The 23,846-nt window shown below is 38.8% G+C and overlaps 10 protein-coding genes across 10 annotated transcripts; 7 read left to right on the forward strand and 3 right to left on the reverse strand. All coding sequences in view use genetic code 12, as the record gives it.

The window, feature by feature from the left end:
• Positions 1 to 1,218: 1,218 nt before the first annotated feature.
• CANMA_002402 (serine/threonine protein kinase) lies at positions 1,219 to 3,237 on the forward strand (the record flags this gene model as incomplete). Its single annotated transcript, XM_051814467.1, has 1 exon — positions 1,219 to 3,237. The coding sequence occupies one exon, from the start codon at positions 1,219 to 1,221 to the stop codon at positions 3,235 to 3,237; it is 2,019 nt and encodes a 672-aa protein (XP_051671838.1).
• Positions 3,238 to 3,625: 388 nt separating this feature from the next.
• Positions 3,626 to 4,675, forward strand: CDC28 (cyclin-dependent serine/threonine-protein kinase; the record flags this gene model as incomplete). The annotated part of the gene is made up of 1 exon (XM_051814468.1): positions 3,626 to 4,675. One exon carries the CDS (start codon positions 3,626 to 3,628, stop codon positions 4,673 to 4,675), a length of 1,050 nt encoding a protein of 349 aa, XP_051671839.1.
• A 71-nt stretch (positions 4,676 to 4,746) lies between these two features.
• Positions 4,747 to 6,138, reverse strand: CANMA_002404 (uncharacterized protein; the record flags this gene model as incomplete). The annotated part of the gene is made up of 1 exon (XM_051814469.1): positions 4,747 to 6,138. The coding sequence occupies one exon, from the start codon at positions 6,136 to 6,138 to the stop codon at positions 4,747 to 4,749; it is 1,392 nt and encodes a 463-aa protein (XP_051671840.1).
• An 832-nt stretch (positions 6,139 to 6,970) lies between these two features.
• On the forward strand, positions 6,971 to 7,783 carry CANMA_002405 (uncharacterized protein; the record flags this gene model as incomplete). Its single annotated transcript, XM_051814470.1, has 1 exon — positions 6,971 to 7,783. One exon carries the CDS (start codon positions 6,971 to 6,973, stop codon positions 7,781 to 7,783), a length of 813 nt encoding a protein of 270 aa, XP_051671841.1.
• A 219-nt stretch (positions 7,784 to 8,002) lies between these two features.
• On the forward strand, positions 8,003 to 9,058 carry CANMA_002406 (ketoreductase; the record flags this gene model as incomplete). Its single annotated transcript, XM_051814471.1, has 1 exon — positions 8,003 to 9,058. One exon carries the CDS (start codon positions 8,003 to 8,005, stop codon positions 9,056 to 9,058), a length of 1,056 nt encoding a protein of 351 aa, XP_051671842.1.
• A 328-nt stretch (positions 9,059 to 9,386) lies between these two features.
• SIS1 (type II HSP40 co-chaperone) lies at positions 9,387 to 10,448 on the forward strand (the record flags this gene model as incomplete). Its single annotated transcript, XM_051814473.1, has 1 exon — positions 9,387 to 10,448. One exon carries the CDS (start codon positions 9,387 to 9,389, stop codon positions 10,446 to 10,448), a length of 1,062 nt encoding a protein of 353 aa, XP_051671843.1.
• A 145-nt stretch (positions 10,449 to 10,593) lies between these two features.
• CANMA_002408 (TOR complex subunit) lies at positions 10,594 to 11,565 on the forward strand (the record flags this gene model as incomplete). The annotated part of the gene is made up of 1 exon (XM_051814474.1): positions 10,594 to 11,565. One exon carries the CDS (start codon positions 10,594 to 10,596, stop codon positions 11,563 to 11,565), a length of 972 nt encoding a protein of 323 aa, XP_051671844.1.
• Positions 11,566 to 11,598: 33 nt separating this feature from the next.
• CANMA_002409 (uncharacterized protein) lies at positions 11,599 to 13,461 on the reverse strand (the record flags this gene model as incomplete). The annotated part of the gene is made up of 1 exon (XM_051814475.1): positions 11,599 to 13,461. One exon carries the CDS (start codon positions 13,459 to 13,461, stop codon positions 11,599 to 11,601), a length of 1,863 nt encoding a protein of 620 aa, XP_051671845.1.
• Positions 13,462 to 13,967: 506 nt separating this feature from the next.
• RFX1 (Rfx1p) lies at positions 13,968 to 16,709 on the reverse strand (the record flags this gene model as incomplete). The annotated part of the gene is made up of 1 exon (XM_051814476.1): positions 13,968 to 16,709. One exon carries the CDS (start codon positions 16,707 to 16,709, stop codon positions 13,968 to 13,970), a length of 2,742 nt encoding a protein of 913 aa, XP_051671846.1.
• Positions 16,710 to 17,849: 1,140 nt separating this feature from the next.
• On the forward strand, positions 17,850 to 18,710 carry RPL7 (Rpl7p; the record flags this gene model as incomplete). Its single annotated transcript, XM_051814477.1, has 1 exon — positions 17,850 to 18,710. One exon carries the CDS (start codon positions 17,850 to 17,852, stop codon positions 18,708 to 18,710), a length of 861 nt encoding a protein of 286 aa, XP_051671847.1.
• Between the last annotated feature and the right edge of the window lie 5,136 nt (positions 18,711 to 23,846).

The raw sequence follows: 23,846 nt of genomic DNA on the forward strand, positions 1-23,846 counted from the left end.
GTGGGTGCGAGAGAGGATCCAAGTTTGCACTTCCATTTGTTCTGCTCTGGCAAAGTAGAGACCGATAGAAGAATTCTCGTTGTTCCCACACAAAGTTCTGACAACAACTCTTACCGTAACGAAAGTAATGACACTATTTAAAACCTTTAAAAGAAGAGAGTACGGCAAATAGAGATGAACAGTAAGTAAGACTCTTGTCCTTCCCATTATTCAAGAATATTTGTCCAGCTTGCATAACAAATTCTCAAAAAATTGTTGCGTTAGTGTCTATATAGTTAGCCAATAAGAAGAATGAAACAAAACAATGTGTATCGATGACAGTGATGCCCTTGAAAACACAAATTAAACTTGGGCTGTGCTGTAGGTCTTTTTGGTTGACCTTTTAAATTTAGTCTGATGATGTCGCAAAAGAGTGTCATCTAGGAAACTCGAACGTTTTGAAAACGAGTGATGGTACAGCCTTAAAAACACGTGATCATTCCTAACTGTCTCTCCATACTTTTTAAGTAAATGTTAATAGTTAGCACCATGATGGAAGAGAATGCGTGTGGCAGAGAACCCCTTACGAAGCCTTCCAAGATATCCCCTATTTTCGAAGACCTATAGTAAGAGAGCTTTGGTAATGCGCTTTTGTCATCACTTTCGCAATTTCCTATTTTAGGAAAACAATACGAATACATATTGTGTCACGTAAATCATCAGAAACAAATTGAAACGCATCATTCTGGCCAAAGGGGCTTGGGAAATATGCCAAGAGATATACCACATACAGTCTATTTACTGTTTCTCTTTCCCTGTGACAGTTTTCAGATTGAGTGGCGTCGAAAGAGAGATATTATTAAGTAGGCTTATGTATATATATGCATATATATGATGCACGTGCACAGGTTTTGATTTTCTGTTTAACTATGAGGGATTTTCTTTTGAAAGAAATTTAGTAAAAGAAAAATAAAACATAAAAAAATAAATAAAAAAAGTTAAATAAAAAATAGAGTGTGTGTGAGAGAGAAGGGAAAAGGGAAAGGGAAAGGAAAGAAATTGGGTAACAAAAATTTTTTCTTTTTTTTACAACCAAAATACAATACAAATAAGTTGAGATTACATACAACAAACTTTCCTTAGAGAGATCAATTACCAACGTATACATTATATATATATATCAGTCATTAACTGGTGCTTCCCCCGAAGTTATTTATTTTAACCCATCAAAACTCCATTATGGTGGACTCTCCAAAGCCAGGCAAACTTTCGAAATTGGGCAAGTTGTTTGGCAAATCGCTGACAAACTTGTCTTCCACACTGCAGCAATCAGTTGCTACTAAGCCCAAACTATCTTCACCTACAAAAAATGCTCAACCCAAGGAAGCTTCAGAAACCGTGCTGGCCACAAATTCCCCAAAATTAAAGGAGCCAGTTTATACCAATACATCATCCATATTATCACCTGCGTCTTCTGATTTTGCATCTCCACAACCTACTTCAAATGATGAGGATTTTATACTATCGCAAGTGGAAAATGACGAGGTTTCACCATTGCGACAGATTAAACAGCCACAACCACAACAACCACACAAATCGTCACCTTTGGCCCAACATTCTCAACCATCGCCACTGCTCAATCAATCACCATCAAGCAATGCATCCCCAAAGTTGGCAAAAACTAGATCCCAGTCTCCCGTGAATGGATCAGTATCGACAACAACATCCCCCATGCTGGTAGCATCCTTGGACAATAAGCTAAAGAAGCACACTATTGCGTCTGTTCCTCCGCCAGCTTCAAGTGCACAATCCGGCGAGAGACATCCATCCCTGTCGTCCATTCCTTCTAGCAGGCCATCACCAAATGTGTCACGTTCATCGTCGAGAAAGATTGCTCTGCTGATCAAACAAGCAGCGTCGTCATCCAATGCACAGCTTACAAAGAACAAGAACGATTCGACAACTTCGTTAAATTCGTTAGCACACCAGCCACAGCAACCACCACAATTGCCAAGGTTTGTTATGCTAGAAAATGGTAACCACGAGCATCACTTACGATCGGCCAAACGTCATGAAAAGTTGTCAAATATGTTGAAGGATTTATTGGGAGCCAAGAAGTTGCGAGATGGAGCCAAGAGTGCTGTGCCCGATGTGGTGGGAGCCATGCAATCATCAACATCGCAATTGCAGCAACAGCAATCTGGCTCAACCGCGGCACCTCAAGGTAAACCACCTACTTTGTTTGCTGGATTAGTTACTCAAGTTAAGAACCATACAAGTCCTTACCATCAACCTGGTACTGCTGAGGTCAACAATAGTGAAAAAGGGCCAAATGTTGATACTGGTCCTGATTGTCGATCGTTTGTGGAGAAATATGGAAGGTGTCAAGAGGTTATTGGACGTGGTTCGTTTGGTGTTGTGCGTATTTCTCATAAAAAGCTTGATGCGGCAACCAACGCTACTGCGGGACAGGAGAAGCTCTATGCTGTTAAGGAGTTCAAAAAGAAGCCTAATGAAAATGAAAAGAAGTACAATAGGCGATTAACGTCCGAATTTTGCATTTCCTCATCGTTGAAACATTTGAATATTATAGACACTTTGGATCTACTCAAAGACGCCAAGGGTGACTACTGTGAAGTGATGGAATTCTGCTCTGGTGGTGATTTATACACTTTGATTATTGCCCTGGGTAAACTAGAGTATGCTGAAGCAGATTGTTTTTTCAAGCAGTTGATCAGAGGGGTTAATTATATGCATGACATGGGTGTTGCTCATCGTGATTTAAAGCCAGAGAATCTACTATTGACTCAAAACGGTGTTTTAAAAATCACTGATTTTGGAAACTCAGAGTGTTTTAAAATGGCATGGGAGAAAGAAGTACAGTTTTCTGAAGGCATATGTGGGTCGTCTCCATACATTGCTCCTGAAGAGTTTACCCAAGAACTGTTTGATCCTCGGTGTGTGGACATTTGGTCATGTGGTGTCATTTACATGGCTATGCGAACAGGTCGTCAATTGTGGAAATTGGCTGATCCTGCAAAGGATGAATTTTTTGAAGAATACCTTACCAAGAGGAAAGAAGCAAGTGGCTATGAACCGATTGAGAGTTTGAAACGTGCCCGTTGTAGGAATGTCATTTATTCAATCTTGGACCCCAAGCCGGAGAGACGAATAACGGGTAAACAGATTTTGAATAGTGAGTGGGGTAGAGAGATTAAAGTTTGTGATGCTGGAGAAGGTACCACCCATGAGGTCTGAGATTGCAGTTCAGTTAGAGGTTACTGTGTATAGCTTTAAATTATTTATATTTATAGTGTGTGTCGGGTTTTCATTTCTGACATTGCCAGTTTTAAAAGTAAATGCGACGCGTGTGTGTGTGTGTAGTATGACAGGGCAAGGCAGTAAAATTCCTTTTGTGTTTACATTTTTGTCCAGCAAGATTTTCTTTTCGTCTATTTTGCTCCGTTGTTATACAACTTTGTTCAACCAAGATCCTCTCAACTAAGATCAGCTCAGCTCAATAAAGCTCAGCTCAACCAAGATCAGCTCAACTAAGTACAGCTAAGTTCAGCCAACGAAGGATTATATTTTTTCTTTGCAGATCTTACATTACCTAGCATCGAGATCTGGCACCTATCCACATACCATGGTTGAGTTATCAGACTATCAACGTCAAGAAAAAGTAGGAGAAGGAACCTATGGTGTCGTTTACAAGGCCCTCGATACAAAACACAACAACCGAGTTGTAGCTCTTAAAAAAATCAGACTTGAATCTGAAGATGAAGGGGTTCCCTCCACCGCTATCCGCGAGATTTCCCTTTTAAAAGAAATGAGAAATGACAACATTGTTCGTCTTTACGATATAATTCATTCTGATTCTCATAAATTATACTTGGTGTTTGAGTTTTTGGACTTAGATTTGAAGAAATACATGGAAGCAATTCCACCACAATCCAACGCTGGATTAGAGCCACAAATGGTGAAACGATTCTTGAATCAGTTGATTCGCGGTATAAAGCATTGCCATGCTCATCGTGTCTTGCATCGAGATTTAAAACCACAAAATTTATTAATTGATAAAGAGGGGAATTTGAAATTGGCCGATTTTGGATTGGCTAGAGCCTTTGGGGTGCCCTTGCGAGCATACACACATGAAGTGGTAACACTATGGTATAGAGCACCAGAAATTTTACTAGGTGGCAAGCAATATTCAACTGGAGTCGACATGTGGTCTGTCGGTTGCATTTTTGCTGAAATGTGCAATAGAAAACCCTTGTTCCCTGGTGATTCAGAAATTGATGAAATTTTCCGTATTTTTAGAATCTTGGGTACGCCAAATGAAACGATCTGGCCTGATGTAAATTACTTGCCTGATTTTAAGCCGGGATTCCCTCAGTGGAAGAAACGTGATTTGAAGGAATTTGTGCCTAGTTTGGATGCTAATGGTATTGATTTGTTGGAACAGATGTTGGTTTACGATCCAAGTAAGAGAATTAGTGCTAAACGTGCATTGGTCCATCCATATTTCCGTGATGATAGTAATGATAGACAAGAGAATCATGACATCTTTGGACAAAACGGATTATCTAGTGCCCATGGTGGTGGTGGTGCGCATTTCGGGTTGGAAAAGAGGTTAGGTGATGGTGTTGTCAGTGGAGAAGATGTCAATTTTTCACGTTCAATAAACATGGGTTAGAGGGTATAGAGATTATCACTCAAATAAAAAATGCTATGTAATGTAGAAAATGCAAAAGTATGTAAGGGGTCTTAGCTAAGCTTGGAACGGCAGAAATTATGCAACTTGTTGTAGAAATAAAGCAAAAGAATAAGTAAAATGTATTGGATCTTGACCGGTTCGTCTATAGTGTCATCAGTTTTGTCCACCGGTGTTTGTGAAGGCGTTATCGATGTTTCTCCCTCTTGTGAAGAATAGTCCTGTTGTTCCTCGTAGTAAGGACTGGCGGGACTGTGTGGGTGTGCGTATTGGGTTGGCAAATGCTGCCATGACCCCTCTCTTGATATTCTATAAGGTTCCATATCGTCGTTGATGAGTACTTCCAGAGCATCATCATCAGAATCAAGATCAAAAGCAGTAGGTGTCACTACCAGAGTGTTGGCCTTGAGAGCAGGAGCATTGCTAATAGGCACGCCACATCGTTTCGGGTGCAATTTAGGAGACAACTCCACTGGGCTATTATGAAATGCACCTCTCTGTTGGTGTAGTGCAGAACGTAGCAGCAAGCCACTCAATGTCTTGACTGGTGGTAATTTATCCGACATTGGTATAACTTCACAAGAATCACTGAATGAAACAACACGCTTCACTTTCGTGGTTGACTTGCCACTCTCTTTGATCATTTTGACTTCGGTTTGCATGTGGTTGACTCGGCTGTTCATAAAATCAGACCCATGATGCAATATTTCTAATCTTTGTAGTGCCCTGCGACTATTCAGCTCGAGTTTATCTAATTTATCTGCAACACGAGAGAATGCCTTGTCCACTTGTAAATGAAGCTGGGCAACTTCGTTAATAACTTGGCGCAACGTTTGCTGAGTTTTGAAATCAATGACTATATCTTTGCTTTCGTTCAAGTGGCTTTCTAATAAACATAGCCCAACAACGTCATCATAAGGTGATGTGGATAAGATAGGTGGATGTAGTGGCAGCAGGGGCTCTCTATATTGAAGTTCCATCAACGATGAAGTTTCATCTGAATCAGCCTCTCCATCTAGATCATCATTGGAAATAGTTCCACCAGTTATATCCGGTAAAGACTCAGGCAGGCGGCTTATTATTTCTTCATGTGACAGACATGCTTTTAAATAGCCCATTCCCGATTCGGATTTGTCTTGCGGTAGTTGGCATAAAATTTCCCACGTTTCTGATTTAGATAATGTAGTTTTATCTTTACACTTTTCGGTGATCCTTGTTCTAACCAAGGGGCTGGAAAGAAGGGACTTAGCTTCGTCCGGTTGTGGCGGATCTCTGTCACTGGATTGCATCTCGATCAAGTTTTGTGCCAACTTCAACAAGTCCTGAGCGGAGATGTTTGGTGTATCGTGAATGGTGGAATTCCACGCTTGTTCAAATGCTGGTGTCAAGATATCAATGTCACGTCTATAGGGTAACATTTCTGGGTTTGGTGGTGAATGGTCCATTGGTGAAATGAATTGTGGCTAATTAATAAAAAGAAGTGCAACTTTTGTTGAATCTTATTTTTCCCTCAAATATGTGTGGCTTTGGGTATGGACAAGGAGACTTTATTATACCTCCTACTTTCTGAAACAAAGCACTCTCTTGTAAAGATATAGTAGAGTCAGTTATTTTTTTTGGTTTTAATAATACTCCCACTCCCCCTTTTATTAAAGTTTCAGATCAAATTCCTTTTTTAATGATAAAAGAAAAAGGGATTATTTTGGGTCTTTTATTTTTCAAAGAAACGTTTTGTAACTAATTTTTGTATGTATACCTTTCGGTTTACACACGCACAATTTTAACTTAAATAGGAAATGTGATTGCGAAAAAAAGTAGAAAACGTACAGGTGAAAAGGATGAGAGGAAAGAAGAAGAAAAGCACCACATTGATACGTATCACACATTGTTTGTTGATGTGATAAAGAGGAACATTCCAAAACATCAAGCAGGAAAACACTTCTAATAAAGTAGCAAACAGGGACCACCTAGCAACTGAAAAAAAAAAAGAGAAGGGGTTTTGATTTAATAAAAGCGGCAGCATCATGTGGTTTAGAGCACCTCCCCTATAAACAGCATGATCAAATTGATATCACCCGCACTCTCGCTAACTTATATCCCGAATAAAACGTGTTGGTGTTTTCAGATCAACCTCGGCAAAGAACTAACTTTGTCGTAGTTTTGAATGTCTCAAGAAAAATACACACGACATTTATAAAAAATGAAATAAAAAAAAAAAAAGAAACAAAGTAAAAAATGACTACGATAACATTGTTCATAATACATTTTAAACTGATCATGTCGTACGACTCATATAGAGGCTCAGCTGGAAGGGTAAGAGGTGGTGCTGATAGAGGAAGTGGGTATACTGATGACCACTATGGCCTGAGTAATTATTATCGTGGAGGCTACAGAGGTAGAGGAGGAAGAGGAGGAAGAGGACTGCTGTATCGTGGTGGACGTGGAAACTATGGCGGAGGATACAACTCACAGTATTACGGTAGCAACTTTAGAGGTGGAAGTAGTGGTGGATACTATGGCAAGCATGGCAGCTTCAGTGGTCGGGATGATAGGAGTCGAGGAAGTTCCTACTCTGAGCATCAAGAGAGGGGAGAAGAGCATCTGTCCCCACAGCCTATAGAACAGAGACAAGAGAGCATAGAGCGTGAGGATGAAGATGAAAGCGGGTACCAAGGAACAGGTCCATCATACGGACGTAGTGGTAGTGGTGGTGGCTACAGAGGAGGACCGTTTAGAGGTAGTAGTTACAAGAGTCGGCATGGAAGCACGCACCATCTGGGTGAGTTTTACAAATCTGGAGGTGTGGTTGATAAAACTTCCCGACATTACAAAGAATTCTTACATGATACCAAATTAAAACCATTTCAAAATCCATGGATAAACATTATGGGAATTACAGATGAAGCACAACAGACAACTTTAGAGGATAATTACAATGAGCAAGCGAAAGCTGACGAGGCTATTCGAGAGCTACAAAGGAAAAAGATAAAATTGGAGATGGCAATCTCGAGTTTGGAAAAGCATGCTGCTCGAGAGGAGTTGCAAGTGCAGTTGACTACTGAGAAATTGGATGAATTTGTATATATTTAATGGCAAGGAGGTATTACTTGAGTTATGAACTTTTGCAATGCAATATGTAGTCTTCATTTTACTCTTTTGAAACTAGACAACATTGTCTGTCATTGAGTATCTTATTCCTTTCGGATTTAATGCACAACAAAAACGTCTCGGACGTAACTCAACAAAAAAAATTAAAGAAAAGAATTCGCAAAGGAGATGTTTGGTTTACAGCTCCCTCTCCAAACCATCATGCCATCGATTGAAGAACTATTTCAAGCATTCCCTCAGAACCCAGCTATTTACTATACTTTGGTATTTGCTTTACTAGTTGGTGTTTTCAAGTTAACCACTTTTCTTCTTAAATTTGGGTCCTTGATCGTTGACACTTTTGTGGTACCCCCAGTGGATTTCGTCAAATATGGTGCCAATAGCGGCAAATGGGCTGTTGTTACCGGTGCTTCCGATGGGATTGGTAAGGAATTTGCTTTCCAATTAGCTAGACGTGGATTTGCTATTGTCTTGGTTTCCAGAACGAAGTCAAAGTTGGAGGCTGTGGCTGAAGAAATTTCGGCCAAGTACAAGACTAATACCAAGATTGTTCCATTTGATGCAGCACTGGACGATGAAGCCAACTACTTGGAATTGGAAAAGACAATTTATGATTTGCCAATCACCATTTTGATCAACAATGTTGGACAGTCCCACTCCATTCCTGTTCCATTTTTAGAAACTGACTCCACCGAATTGAGAAATATCATTACTATAAATAATACTGCTACCTTGAGAATTACGCAGGTTATTGCTCCAATTATTGCTGCCACTGTTGAGAAGTCGCGTGGAAAAGCTAGAGGTCTTATTTTGACCATGGGATCTTTTGGTGGATTGTTGCCCACTCCTTACTTGGCTGTTTACTCTGGCTCGAAGGCATTTTTACAGCAATGGTCCAATGCATTAGCAGGTGAATTAAACCCTGAAGGTATTGATGTTGAGTTGGTTATCTCATATTTAGTGACATCAGCCATGTCCAAGATCAGACGCTCATCAATAACGATTCCAAATGCCAAAGATTTTGTTGCTTCAGCATTAAGGGGAGTTGGCCGTAGAGGTGGTGCGCAAGAAAGGTTTGCTACTAGCACTCCATACTGGACGCATGCTTTAATGCATTTCGGTATTGACAATACAGTTGGTGTTTACTCTAAACTTGCCAACAAGCTCAATCTCAATATGCACAAATCGATTAGACAAAGAGCATTGAAGAAGAAGGCAAGGACTGCTGCTGGTGTTAGTGCTGAGAAGAAAGACTAGATGTTACTTGTGTATATGTGTATGTGTATAAGATCCAATGTATCCAATGTCACGTGTAGCGATAAGAACATTCTAGAAATAAGATGAAGCTTCTCGATTATCATAAGTGAAAAAAATGTGTGTACTATGCAGGAAGCAGCGACAACAAATCTGATTCCACAATTTAGATGTCTTTTATTTTTTTCTTTTTCTTCTTTTGGAAGCTGAAAATTAATTGCTATCATCTTATAAATTTATTCTTGAAAAGACAACAATCTTTATCCATCGTTAGTACAAAAGTCAATTGACAGCTCCAACTAAAAAATAGACTTAGATTAATATAGCAAACATGGTCAAAGATACAAAACTTTATAACTTGCTAGGTGTTGAGCCAACTGCGAATGAAACAGAGATTAAAAAGGGTTACAGGAAACAGGCATTAAAATATCACCCTGATAAACCAACAGGTGATACTGAAAAGTTCAAAGAAATATCCGAAGCTTTTGATATTTTATCCAATGCAGATAAGAGAGAAGTGTATGACCAATATGGTCTAGAGGCAGCTAGAGGTAATGCACCAGCAGCAGATGCTGGTAATCCATTTGGAGGAGCCGGAGGTGCTGGTGCTGGTGGCTTCAACTTCGGAGGAGCAGGTGGAGGCGGTGGCTTTAGATCAGCTGGTGGTGGCTTTTCACAAGCAGATGCATTCAACATCTTCTCACAAATGGGAGGCTTCGGTATGGGAGATGACGGTTTCACTTTCAGTCTGAGTGGATTCGGAGGTGGTGCTGGTGGATCTCCATTTGGTGGCGGTGGGTTCAGATCAGCCGGTGGTGGTGGTGGAATGCCAGGTGGATTTGGCGGACGTCAACAACCAAGGCCAGAACCAGACACTGTATCAATACAACTTCCAGTATCATTGGAGGACTTGTATAAAGGTGCCACCAAGAAGATGAAAATCACCAGAAAAGATTCCAGTGGAACCAGAGAACAGAAAGTGTTAGAGGTTAATATAAAACCGGGTTGGAAATCCGGTACCAAAATCAACTTTGCCAATGAAGGTGATTACCAGCCTGAATGCGGTGCAAGGCAAACAATACAATTTGTTATACAAGAAAAACCAAACCCAACATTCAAGAGAGATGGCAATAACATTAAAATGAATGTGCACTTATCATTTAAAGAGTCACTTTGTGGATTTGAAAAAGATGTAACCACATTGGATGGAAGAAGAATTTCATTAAGCAGATCAAGTCCTGTGCAACCAAACTCAACTACCAACTACCCAGGTTTGGGAATGCCAATAAGTAAAAGCCCCGGTCAAAGAGGCGATTTGGAAATCACATACAAAGTCGACTATCCATCATCATTGACACCAGTTCAAAAACAAGCCATCTTGGATAACTTTTAATGAGCTTTGCTCGCTATGTGTATGACGTATAGAGATAAATGCATGTACTGTAAAAGAGAATGATATTTTATTGTAGGAAAATTTCCAGTGCGAAAAGTTCGTTGCATTTTCATCAACACCACTCGCCCACCCACACAACAACAATATGTCCGTGATACTAGCGTCTGCTGGGTATGATCATACTATCAGATTCTGGGATGCCCTCACTGGTGTATGCTCAAGAACTATTCAACACACTGACTCCCAGGTCAATCGATTGGAGATAACCTCCGATAAGCGATATCTTGCAGCGGCAGGCAACTTGTACGTCAGGTTATACGACATACGGCAAGGTGGAGCTACGGGAAATGCATCGGTCCAGAACAATAATGCTGGCTCTTCCAACAACAACCCCAACAACAATCCCGTAACGACGTTTGAAGGGCACAGTACTAATGTCACCTCACTAGCATTCCAAGCGGATAACAAATGGATGGTGACTTCGAGTGAAGACGGCACTGTCAAAGTGTGGGATGTGAGATCACCATCAGTTCAACGAAATTATAAACACAACTGCCCCGTGAATGAAGTTGTCATACACCCGAACCAAGGAGAACTAATCAGTTGTGATCAGGATGGTAATATAAGAGTATGGGACCTCGGCGAAAATCAGTGCACGCATCACTTGATTCCTGAGGACGATGTGCCGATTAATTCACTAAGTGTAGCCAGTGATGGATCTATGCTTGTTGCGGGAAACAACAAGGGGAATTGCTATGTCTGGAAAATGCTGAATCAAACGGATTTAACGTCGTTAACACCAGTGACTAAATTTAGATCACATCTGAAGTATATAACTCGAGTGTTGTTAAGTACGGATATGAAACATTTGGCCACTTGTTCTGCTGATCATACAGCGAGAATATGGTCTACAGAACAGAATTTCGCTTTGGAGACGACATTGCAGGGACATCAGAGATGGGTATGGGATTGTGCATTTAGTGCTGATAGTGCGTATCTAGTTACTGCGTGCTCTGATCATTACGTGAGGTTGTGGGATTTGTCCAACAGTGAGACTGTAAGACAGTACAATGGACATCACAAGGGAGCTGTATGTGTAGCATTAAATGATGTATAGAGAACAATAAAAAGAAGATGCATTAAATACTATTCACAAGTAATCATCGGCATCAAACGTATGGAACAAAGTGACTTGTTCTTGTCTTGCATTAAAGATGAGGAATCGAGTCTTTGTAATGAAAATATTGGCATTGGCATAACTAAACAATCTCTCCAAACACGAATGAATGTTTCTCCGCGACTTGATGGGATGATAAACTTGTTGAAGTTGCAACAACTTTTCTTCAACGTATTCAATCTCAACTTTGCACTTGACGTGTTTATAAAAGAAATATGCACATCGGGCAAACAACTCCATTGATTCTTCAAATGTGCCAAAAAATGTATCTGTTTGCTCCTCTACTAGTACCGCCATCAATTTCTCAATTCGTTGTGCCAACTCCAAGAACAAACAGTCGTTAAAGAATAACTGACTACTCAAATCAGCAGGAAATTTGACTGCAAAAAGGACTCTGGCATAGTACTTCAAACTCTCCAATCCAGTATCAAAATCAATACACTCACAACCATCAGCACAGATTTTTGAAACAATGACATTGAAGGGGAACGTATATAATGCAAAGACTTTAGTTGCCATCACTTCATCAATCAATCGTTTGATAAATGTCACACGAGTTAGAACAAGGTGAAAACTTTCAAGTGACTCTACTAGTAACCTCACCAATGCAGGCGCACCGTTTTTTTCAATCAAACCGGCAAATTCTTTCAACAACAAGGTAAAGTACCCTTCATCGTTGATATTGTAATTGGTTCTAGGAATGACAATAATTGCAATGAAGAAATTACGTATTTGAATCTGTCTAGTGTAAACATCCAAGTCAAATGGGTGAAAGCACTTTGAGCACGACTGCTCCTTCAAAATAGTGTTTGGTGTGGTAAGCACTGCAGTCAAGCTTGATGACTTTATTGGCTTTAAGCATTCATTGCATTGCATAGTGAAAAACACATCTTGTCTCATTAAACACAACTGACACCTACACTTGAAATGATACTTTGTCAATAACTTGTATGCTCGAATTTCAACTGGGGTGCTCACATCCACGTAATTGATTGTCATTTCTTCATTGACTTGGATCGGTAAACTATTAACAACTGAGTACTTGCCGTACCCTGTCTCAATCTGTAAACAATTTGGCAAACAGCTATGATTAAAAATAGCAAATTGGGGGTCCAAAAATGTTCCAATGCATTCATGACGATGATCCATCAATACTGAATGATTAACCATGACTACGTTGATCAAACTCTCCAAGAACTTCCAATTTCCCTTTGCCATTTTAATTTGACCCTTTTTGAAAAACTCCATAGCTAACGAGTATTCCTTGAAGTACGTATGAAACAAGTCAACCATTTGAGATTTGATGGAGTCTCTAATATTTCTCACTTCACTAGCAAGACGAATTTGTCTTTGATGAGTACATAAGTTGTTGACTTTACTAGCAAACTCACTGTCCTCTAAGTAGTTGAATATGACCAAGAACGTTAACAAAATGGTCCTATTGACCTCCTTATTTGTCTTTGTGGTGATGAGCATAGGTTGAAAGATTTCCTGATATTTTGTGATGTGCAATGGTGGTGCATCACCGCCATCTTCGTCAAAAAGTACAGCAGCAGTCGAAACATCCATAATTTGTGATCCAATGGTAAAATCAGCATTCGCAACCACGCTTCTCTCTCCAGGAATCAAATCCTTACCCATAACTCTAATCTTGTCACTGGATATCGTATCGTAAAATTCCCGTTTACAACTTTCATCACTAGGGAACATGTAGATATCTTGAATTAGTTTGATAGCTAATCTGAATTTCCAATATTCCAGACTACCCTTGTTCTTGGATGTTTCCATCTGTAATTTGGCAATGTTGAACTTGTCTAGCGTGGTGAGTTGGGACATAGGGGCAGTATGACTGTTTTGCAACCAAAAAAAAGATAATAGAAGTGGTGGTAGTATTCTGAGCTTTTACTTCTAATGGTAAAGAATCCAGTTTGGTTTTGAAATGAAGATAGTTACATGCGTTGCAATGTTGGAAGGAAAATGTAGAAACTCGAATGTATAAGTTATGCTGCTGAATGGGGACATGTTTGTGATGCTTTGGTTGTAATTTAGAGAATAGGAATATTTTTTGGTGCTCCAAACTCTCAGCCAAGTGTATGAAGATGGAAACACGCATTATATTATTCTATCTTCAAACACATAATACCTCGTCTTATATTGGCTCCCCTGTTTGAATGTTCCGGTTTGAGAGAAATTATGTCAACATTGCCGCCCCTCATTACTAACTTAACCCAATGAATGGCATTGTATTATGCTATATAGTCCAATTAAACCACCCCCTCCCCCCCGATTAAAATATGTGAAGCAAGTGTGTGAATATCGTCAATGAAAATGCAAAATGTAATTCAACCCAATAAATCGATTGAAGTTTCTGTGCTCAAGTTGTATTCTTCTTGTTCTTGATCCTGAGCACCACCACTATCACCCCCTGACTGACCTTGATAAACCTCTTGCTCCTTTTGTATCTCAACATCTTTATCAGCTTGTTGTATCCTCCCCTGTTGTTCTTTTGTATATGCAGTTAACTCTTCTTGGAAAAACCCTCCCAATTCCATAATCCACGCCAAGTATTCATCCACCCAGCACCTCACTATCCACCACGCTCCAAACCCTTCACCACCGTTTAAACTTATCTCTCGCAAGATAGACGTTAACAAGTTTGAAGATAGTAGTAAAAACATTCGAGAGTTGACTCCTGGAAAGCGTGACGGCAAGTCACCAATATAGTCGGCATACGTTTGCATGGAAGAAGAAGAGCCTTCGACCGATGGCGCTTCAACCACTTTTACAACTTCCTCGGTCAAGATAAAACTCAATGTATTCAAATTTGTTTCATCAGTACACGGAACATCTCGTGATACCAATTCAGCCAAATTCAATTTTTGCCAATCATTCAACATTGCTTGTTTTTCATTATCATCATTCATTATCCTCGATGCAGTGGATCCCGTCTCAATGATTTTAATCAATCGATTAAGTAAATTGACAAAATGCTTAGCCATCTTCAACTTCAATGCAACAAAGTTTTTCGAATTGCGTGAATTGATAATGGAATTGCCCAAAGTTCGAATATAATTCGAGGCAATGGTCTTAAGCTGATTGATATTATCCTGAGGCATCATGTACTGCATATGCAACTTGCTCAACATTCGAATCATTTTCTTATACATGATCAAATCACATTGACGCACCCATTCCAAAGTGGAGTCTGATGTATATAACTTAGAAACTGGGGTCGACAATATGCTATTGAAATTGTTGAAGCTTGAAAACAATCGTTTGAGTTGCATAAATCGGAGTGATTCAAACACTGTAGTCACGTGAACTTTGTATAGTGAATACAATGTATCAGCAATATCACGATCAGTGTCCTTGGGCAAGTGCGGATATATAGGTGGAAGTTCAATGGGAGTGTATGGGTAAGACTTGGCCGCTACCGATTCCATCGCCAAAAGCTTGAATAAGTCAGGTATGTACTTCATATGTGATACCAGAGGTAGCTGATCGGAACTAGAAGTTGACATAAGTATCGATGGAGAATTGATAGGGCTATATGAAGGAGTATTAGCACCAAATGTCGATAGTGGAGATTCTTCATAAGACACTGACGAGTGAGTTGAGTGTGGCGACTGTGCAACAGAACCTGCACTGGCGCCAAGGCGAGCAGGCGATTGCAAGTGTTGTTGCCATTGTGATTGTGAGGTAAATTCCGATGCAAATGATTGCTGTCTCTGGTGAGACCTCTGTTTCTGTTGTTGTTGCATTAATTGCAGCTGCATACTTTGCTCGCCCTTTAATCGAATTCCACAGTAATGATACTTCAGCTGTCCTCGCATTCCCAACCTTCTTGTTGTTATTGTCGGGAATAAGATCCTTACCAATTTTCCAAAACTAGCAGGCGATAAAGGAGCTAGACTATTGTCAGCGCAAACCTGGACATATCTAGCGTATATTCGGTTGCGGGGTATGACTGCTGTTGGTGAAACCTCGCATGACGTTAGAAGCCATACCATCCCAAACACCAGTCGTTGCGTCTCTTTTGAGTTTTGGGCCCTTTCGATACCTGAAGCAGAATGAGCAGCTATTTGTGGAACTGAAGAAGTGTCTTGTGAGGTTGATGACCGTGAACTTGGCGGTAAGCTTGAGTTGTCGAACTCCAGCTGTTTAATCCTTCTGGCTAATTCAGGCAACGGTATATTGACTTTTGTAAGTGCAAGATTTTTCAAATCTTCTTCATATGCGGCTGAATATAGAACAGAGGAGATGGATGAACTATTTCTTTTGTGTCTTCTAACGTGCGATGAAGGCGGGGCTTTGGGCATCTCCTCTTTTATTGTATCATGCTGTGGTTGTATTTTACCTTGTGGCTGTAGCACATAAGGAGATGAAGTAGTAGTCGGTTGACTATATTGGCTCTGCTGATACGACTCGCCTGATGCCATAATTGTCGATGACAGACTCGGAATAGGTTCGTATTGTGATTGAAATTCGACGCCCGGCACCAGTTGCATAGACAGTTGTGGCTGCACACCTTGCTGCACCTGCTGTTGGTATTGTTTTTGTTGTGGATAAGTCTGGCCCATTGTAACTGCGTGATTAGTGTGATCCATAGGTTGCTTGGTATATGCAATGTTACTGAACTGACCAGTAGCTCTATAATTAGGATGTTGTTGTGACTGGGGTAAGCTCAAATTAACGCTTTCTTGTGTGAGGTATGCAGGATGTGCAGGCACATTGTAATAGTGTTGTTGTTGTTGTGATGAAGGTGTTATTTGAGATTGTGCATACGCGGTGTTGATTGGTTGTGCATATTGTTGTTCAGCAACTTGCTCTTGGGTATACTCAGGCTGGCCTTGTGATGCTGAAAATGTTGTCGCTTGCTGAAATGGGTGGTTTTGAGGTTGTGGTTGGTGATGTATTTGCTGTTCCTCATCCGATACTGAAAAGTCATGAGATAGTCCTTGCAGTTGTGGTATATGCTGGTACAGATGATGATGATGCTGCTGTTGTTGCTGTTGTTGCTGTTGTTGCCGCTGTAGTGGTAACTGGGTTGACCTTTGATGTGATGAATAGCGCTCAGGGTTCATAAAATCATCAGTTTTGCCAAAATGCAATGGGTATCTATGTTATATATAAAAAAATTATGCAATGTAAAGGAAAATTTAACCCTATAATAGAATGGAAAGGGGGTCTATGTAACGGGTATCTGAAAAGAATTAATTAAAGAAATGAAAAATTGAAAAAAAAAAAATGGATGCAAAGGGTGCAAGGGTTTGTATGTATGTGGAAAGGGGTAGCAAAGCTGTTAATGGGAGTTTGTGGTTGTTAAGCGGTATCTTTGCTCTAGTTGTGAGTTGCAGCCAGTTTTTGGTTGTTAGTCGGGTTGTCTTTATGATAAAGAAAGATGTATATTATTTAAAAAGGAAAATCTTTAACAAGAAACTGGTGAGATCTAGTAGGGATATATAATTTTGTTGAACAAATTTGATCTCTCTGTATAAATATATCTCTTGATTTAAAAGTTAGCAGATCAGAAAGAAAAACAAAAAGAAAATTTCAAATTGGTTTTTTATTTTATTTTTTTTCAATTCATTGTATTACGTAATTGATTTATAACGGACCAATATTAGTGTTGGAGACTTTGATGTTACTCATCACATTGGCAACATTTCTATTACAAGAGGATTCCTATGAACCACTCGCGAGATAAATTAAGTTACAAGTGTATTTTACTAAACAGTAGACTTTGAAAAATACACTTGATTCAAGAAGTAGGAGTACAAACTTCAAACAACTCAATGAACAGTGTACTTATTTTGCAATGAAATCTAAATGTAATTGATAAGGAGAGGTATGCCAGGTTTCTCTGAAGAACTTTATTGGGCCCTTCTTGAAATTACACTTCGTCCTGTTCCGGTAAATGAAATGGTTAACTGCTTCATAGCACACGGCAGTCGTTTTTTCGAATAGCCATATATGCAGCTACTGTAAACCCCTTTAAGATTTATGGAAAACCACAATGGGTCGTCCTACTTTTCTGCGTTGATCTACAGTGCAACCCCATTCTATCTTCGTAAGTCGACATTGTTTGAAATAAAGATCTTCAAAATTTGAGCCTCACGAAAATAAGAAAAACTCATCTCATCGAATAGTAAGGAGAAAAAAAAAAAATTAAACTCAACTAATCATTTACTCCATTTCACACTCACAGCATAGATCTATCAACCATGGCCATCCTAAACTCAAACCCAGAAGTCCTTTTACGTAAACGTAAGAACGCTGATCGTAAAAGGTTAGAAAAACAAGAACAGATTAAGGAAAAAATCGCCGCTTCAAAGAAGGCCAAGTTACAGCAACAAAAGAATAAATTCATCAGGGCAGAGACATTACTAAGTAATCACAAGTCGAATGAAATTGAACGTAAAAGGATCAGAAAAGTTTCCAAAAAGATCAACAACAGCAATTTGCCAACTTCAATAAGCAACAATGGTGAAGCGAACAAAGTTCAAGACCAAGGTGAATATAAGTTATTATTTGTCATTAGAATACCTAATCATACAAAAGGGTTAAAGATCCCTAAGAAGGCGTTTCAAATTTTGCAAGTTTTGAAATTAACTGAATCAAATACTGGAGTATTTGTCAAAGCTAATGAATCAACGATAAAATTATTAGGATTGATTGCTCCATATGTCATAATTGGACAACCATCAATTTCATCCATACGTAAGTTATTTCAGAAAAGAGCTCGTATAACGGTTGATGAAAAAGATGAGGAGAGTGGAGAGGTACATTCGAAAGTGGTCAAATTAGACAATAATCAAGCAGTTGAAGATAAATTTGAGGATTTGGGACTTATTTGTATCGAAGATTTGATTCATGAGTTGATCAACTTGACTGATAACTTTATCCCCATTACTTCATGGTTGTTACCATTTAAGTTGAATGCGCCGGTTAATGGATGGGGTCCACAAGCTAAATTGGCTAGATTGCAATATGCCAATGATCATAAAGTTGAGGTGTCTTTGGCACAAGATTACAAGTTGAAGGAGGTGGAAGATTTCGATTCCGTTATCGATCAGCAAAATTAAGGTATACTTCTGTTTTGTAAAGCAGGGGTGCTATTCTTTTGAAAAGTTTGGTGATTTCGAGATAAAATGTGATAGGTGAGTTCAGGTATTATGGAGTTTATAATAGAAGGAATGCTTTGCTGTTTTTGTCACCTATGTGTTTCTGCTTGGTTGGTAGGATTTTAGGACTCTTAATGTATAGGACGTTGATATTCTATGTGGGTGAACCTACACTGTAAGCTTCAATCTTCCACCAAGGGATCTTCGTTGGCCAATTTCAGGAAAGATGGCAATGCAACAATTTGTCATTTTGGGAAATAATTCTGTAGCAATCGCTTTTGCATGTTGTACGCTTCTTTCTTGACCAGTGCTTAATACAGTAAATATTAAAGCACCCCAACTTTCTCATTTTCTTTCCTCTTCCCGCCTCTTCCCCTCTGTGAAACAACCTCCTTGATAATGCTAAGTTTTGACTACACGCCCTTGAAAAGAATTCTAGAGCATCCCAAAAAGGCTTAAATGCAACAATTGCAAAAGCAAAATCCACTATGCAGTGGGGGTTATTAGGTGTACATTTTCTTATTACACTTTCCATTTGAGTTTTTGTCTCACATTTTGGTCCTTCAGGGCAAGCCTATTGTAACCCTCACGGATTTCGTTTTGTTTTCTCGAATGTTTTTCTTAGTTTCATTTTGCGTGTGATAAGAGTTTTTTAACTCTTGATACGTCGAAAAGAACAAAGGTAATTTGAGGGATAAGAGTTCAAGCATGTAGCTATTCTTGGGTAGTGATGTCAAGTCGGTTGCAGGAATAGTTAGACGTGTAATGTCTTGAGGAGGAGTACTTCTACAACGAAACTGGGGTATACCAAATCTTGATAATGTAGCGATGCTGATTTTCACTAGCCACTTTTTCATGAGGCGGAATACCAATTTGCAATTTTATCGGCCTCTTTTGTATCAAAGCTTCCCTGGTGGAACTTTGAACAAGCTCTACTTCTTCATAGGAATAAGGGGGTTAGCAAATACAAATTGTGAGAAATTGGGGCCACTCAGTAGGACTATTTGCAACAAATTTCCTTTTATTGTTCTATCGCTAATTCTTGCTCAGTAAAAAAGTAATTTTCAGACCCAATTTCAGAGACAACAGACCAACCAACCGACGTCATCTTTCTTTCACATGATTTTGTTGGCGACACTTCCGTTCAAAATATAATTCCGTATAAACCTTCCAACTTTCTGTCAATTATAGACTTATGATATAAAGTTAGTCCATTTGGAATTCTTCGCAGTAGTTGGCTTTAGAAACGTTACTTTCGCCCCGTAGGGTTGTTTTTGACAGAAAACAAGGATTTATAAAGAGCTCAAAGGGTGTATACATTCCCTTGCTATGAAATAGTTGATGCGCATCTTTCACATCTTGCATATTTCTCCGTTGCATGAAGCCCGTGGTTGGTTGCTATAGAGCAATCAGTTGAAATGGAAACAATATGAGACGCAATCACTCGCTCTTTCCACGTTTTAAATGCTTGGTAAATAAGTGCTGTCTCGTATCTGCTGTACCCTTCTCTCCCGCAATTTCACCATTCAATTAACAGCAAAACGGAATACAAAAGAAGATTATAATTTTCTTTTTATTCCGGATCTGGCGCTAAACCACAATTCCGGAATCTCATTCATGGGTGTAAGTGAATCTTGCTTGCTATTGCTGTTGTTTTTCACTTACGAGTGCAAGGATAAACAACTTCCAAGGAATTTTGCTTTTTAGCATATTACTTCTTTAACGCTGCAAAATAAATGAGGGGTAATTTCACGTCAATTCGGAATGGTTTTGCAAAACAAAAAGCAACCGAGGCGAATGAGTCGTTGCACAAATGAGCACAATGCGCATATTCACTAAATTGCCGCACAGAAAAAAAGAGAAATTCCTAATTGTGGCTAAAAAAAGACTAACCAAGCATACATACGGTGCGTGTAGCGATGCTCGAAGGTTACTTACTTGCGACGCACAAAGCTGTTAAGTTCCAACAATGGCATTCCTGTTCTAAACAGAGGCGCATGGCTTGTCGGATAACATTTTCTTCAAAAGACTGCTGCATGAACTATTGTTTAAAACAATCGCTGTCATTATTAGAAGGCTATTTGCATTTTCGCCTCAGCAGATCTTCACCTTATCGATGAGTCGGACTTAACCACGATATCCGACTTTGTTGGAATTTCAAAATTCCTTCAACTTATTCTTATTCCTCCCTCCTGGGATCGCTTCAACTTGCTACACAGAGTTTCTTTTTCTTTAGATTTTTACTGGTCGATCACATCACTATTTTAGAAACATTAACTCGGGTAAAGACTAACCGAGGTCTAAATTCAAAAAGTTTACACAACTTTAAAGTGCGATAGCTTAAAGCGTTTACTTTGAGTGAAATTCGCAGGCGGACGCTAAATAATAGGGGGCAGTACTAGTTAGGAAGATAAGCTTATTATTTCGTTTGTTGTAGCCGTTTTTAACACAATTTGGTATGAGTTTAATTCAAAATGCTTTCATATCTTTGATAAAGAATATGAATCAGATTTCTGCAAAACTGATTAAATTAATAACAATAGGACTAAACCTTGGAAAAGCGGAAGTGAATGTGTGCAAACGTGTAGGGAAATCGTATACACATATCCTTTTCTTTGACCAACTCTCTACCACACTTTCATTTCTAAGCTCCACAGTCCATCCTCCAAAGTTGCAGTTATACTGGAATTGCTTAACATCTCATAGGTTTATTTCTCTCCCTCCTATTAAACCCAAATAGCAAAAAACACAGACTTTAACCTCTTGAGCAAAATCCAAGCTGTCGGACTCTACATAATCGACAATAATATTCTGCATTGAGGTTATGCAAGAAAAGATGGTGGAGATAAAGTAAAGTATTACCCAACATTTGCAAATTGGTTTTATTGTCTTTTACAATCCCTTGTGTCATATGGTTTTGATGTAAAACCACTTTTCATTTCCATTGTTATTTTCAATCCGCTATGGTTAGATTCATAGTTTCTCGTGTAGATGAAATTCCTCGACGGGATGATGTTTCGTAAAATAAGGAAAATCTGATTGACTCATTTCAAGGAAAGAAGAAAAATGACAAGCTAATTGTAAAGGGAAAGTTCACTAGGCTTCTATAGTAGAACGTTCTTTCACAACACTAGCATTTGTCCTTCCTTTTTAGCTTTTTCGTTTCTTTTGTCTCCCTTCGGAGGTATGTTGCATCTATGTCTGTTCCAAAGTTACCGATCCCGTATTATCCTTGGCGGTTAAATGCGAGATCAATGCATAATTATTCTTGTCTATTGTTCTACTTTTCGCACCAGCCTCAGTGTGTGATAAAATAAATAATAGAAGAATAAGCTATTGTAATTGTCTCTAGATGGTCGTGTCCAGCACTTCAAAAATATCTTTTTGGTTTCAGCACACAAAACGGCTTAACCATGAGAGCGCAATAACAAAAAAAAGTGCACTATTGTGTAACTTTGCGTTGATGCAGTAATGCTACTCAACTAAAAAAGAAGCAAAAATAGAACAACAACATAGAAATAGGCTAAGGTTTTGTTTGTTGCCCTTTATTCAATGTGTAAAAAGCATGGCCTCTCAGAGGGAATTTCCAACCCTGTGCCACAATGCTTTTTTTAAAAACAATGCAGTAGTCGTGGGCACGGGCATTTTTGTCTATTGTTAACTAGATAATAGTTGGCGTAGCTTACTCGATGCTACACAGAAGCCTCGCCAGCAGCAATACGGTTGTATCATTATATTTGGCTGTAATTGTTTTTGATAGTCTAGTCTTTATTACGATTCTTGTGTTGTATAATATTATCTTGGCTTGTTGGGTAGTCTTCTTTTAGCAGTATTATGCATTAAAATGGAAGTGCTTAAAATTGGATCTAATTTCTACTTCATAGTTATGGTAAGACTAAAACCAGGGAGAATTTAGTCCTAAGGTTTTAAATTTAAGCCAACATCTTCTTGTTATGTTTTATGTTTAATTTTTTTTATTTTTTTCTTTTTTTATTTTTTTTTGCAAAACATTTAACCTTTTGCGCATATGCAAAGCCAAACCTAGAATGAAATGGAAGAATGGAAGAAAAAATATATGAACACCTAAATTCCGTTTATGGTTTGGTGCTTCCAAGAAGCAAGAAAACCAATTCTGAAAAGATTTTGGGATAAAGAAACCACCAGTTTTCAATGCAATACTGTTGTACTGCCCGTTTTATAAGGATGGTGTTAAATAAAAAGTAGTTTCGTAAAATAAGATTTTTTGACTTTTTTTTCGCGCTCTTAAACCCTTTTGAATAAAAAAACTTTAAATAATAATTCACTATATCTCGTTCTCTCATAAATAATATTTTCTGACTTGCATTGTAATTACGATTTTGTATATTAACGTAGCACATGAAATGTGTAGCCCCAAAAACAAAGACAAGGAAAAATGCAAAAATAGATAAAAAAGTGAGACACAATCAGAACCAGTACGGAGAGTTGGGATAAAAGCAATTGAGTGATTTTTACTATTATTATTATTATTATTATAACAACATCTAAATATTTTTGTGTACACTCTTGACTATTCGTAATGGTAGAAAAAAGGAATAAACGTATTTATCACTTTCCACAAGTAAAAGATCCCTTGCCTTTTGTTTGATTTTTTTAAAATTTTTTATTCCTCTTTTTAGTTGGAGTAATTTTTTTTTTCTTTTGTTGCACATTTAGCTATTATCATCTGATCCTTGACTAGATCGTAACAAAGTGATGTAGAATTCAATGGAAGACACGTCAATACAAAAAGTACACTGTTTTGGAAGGCTCCCTTTTCTTTTTTTCTGTTTTGCTTGCTTTTCCTCGATCTATCGGATACATGTCCCACAAAAAAGGGCAACAACAGTTCTGCTTGTAGATAAACAGTTATGAAGCATTGTATTTGAAGTAGCTTTTTTGCTTTTGGAAATATTACACCTGCAAATGGCAGCTCTGAAGTGCCTAGACTGTTCTTTCAGACTTTTGCTGCTGCTGCAGTCTATGCGCTGTATTATCACTGAAGTTTGGTTTCGCTCTGTACATCGCTTTGTTCTCATCCCGTCTACTGTTGTCTCTTAATTTTAAAGTCTAGGCCAA

Source organism: Candida margitis (assembly GCF_024628925.1).
Source record: "Candida margitis strain CBS 14175 chromosome Unknown scaffold7, whole genome shotgun sequence".
Taxonomy (NCBI): domain Eukaryota; kingdom Fungi; phylum Ascomycota; class Pichiomycetes; order Serinales; family Debaryomycetaceae; genus Lodderomyces; species Lodderomyces margitis.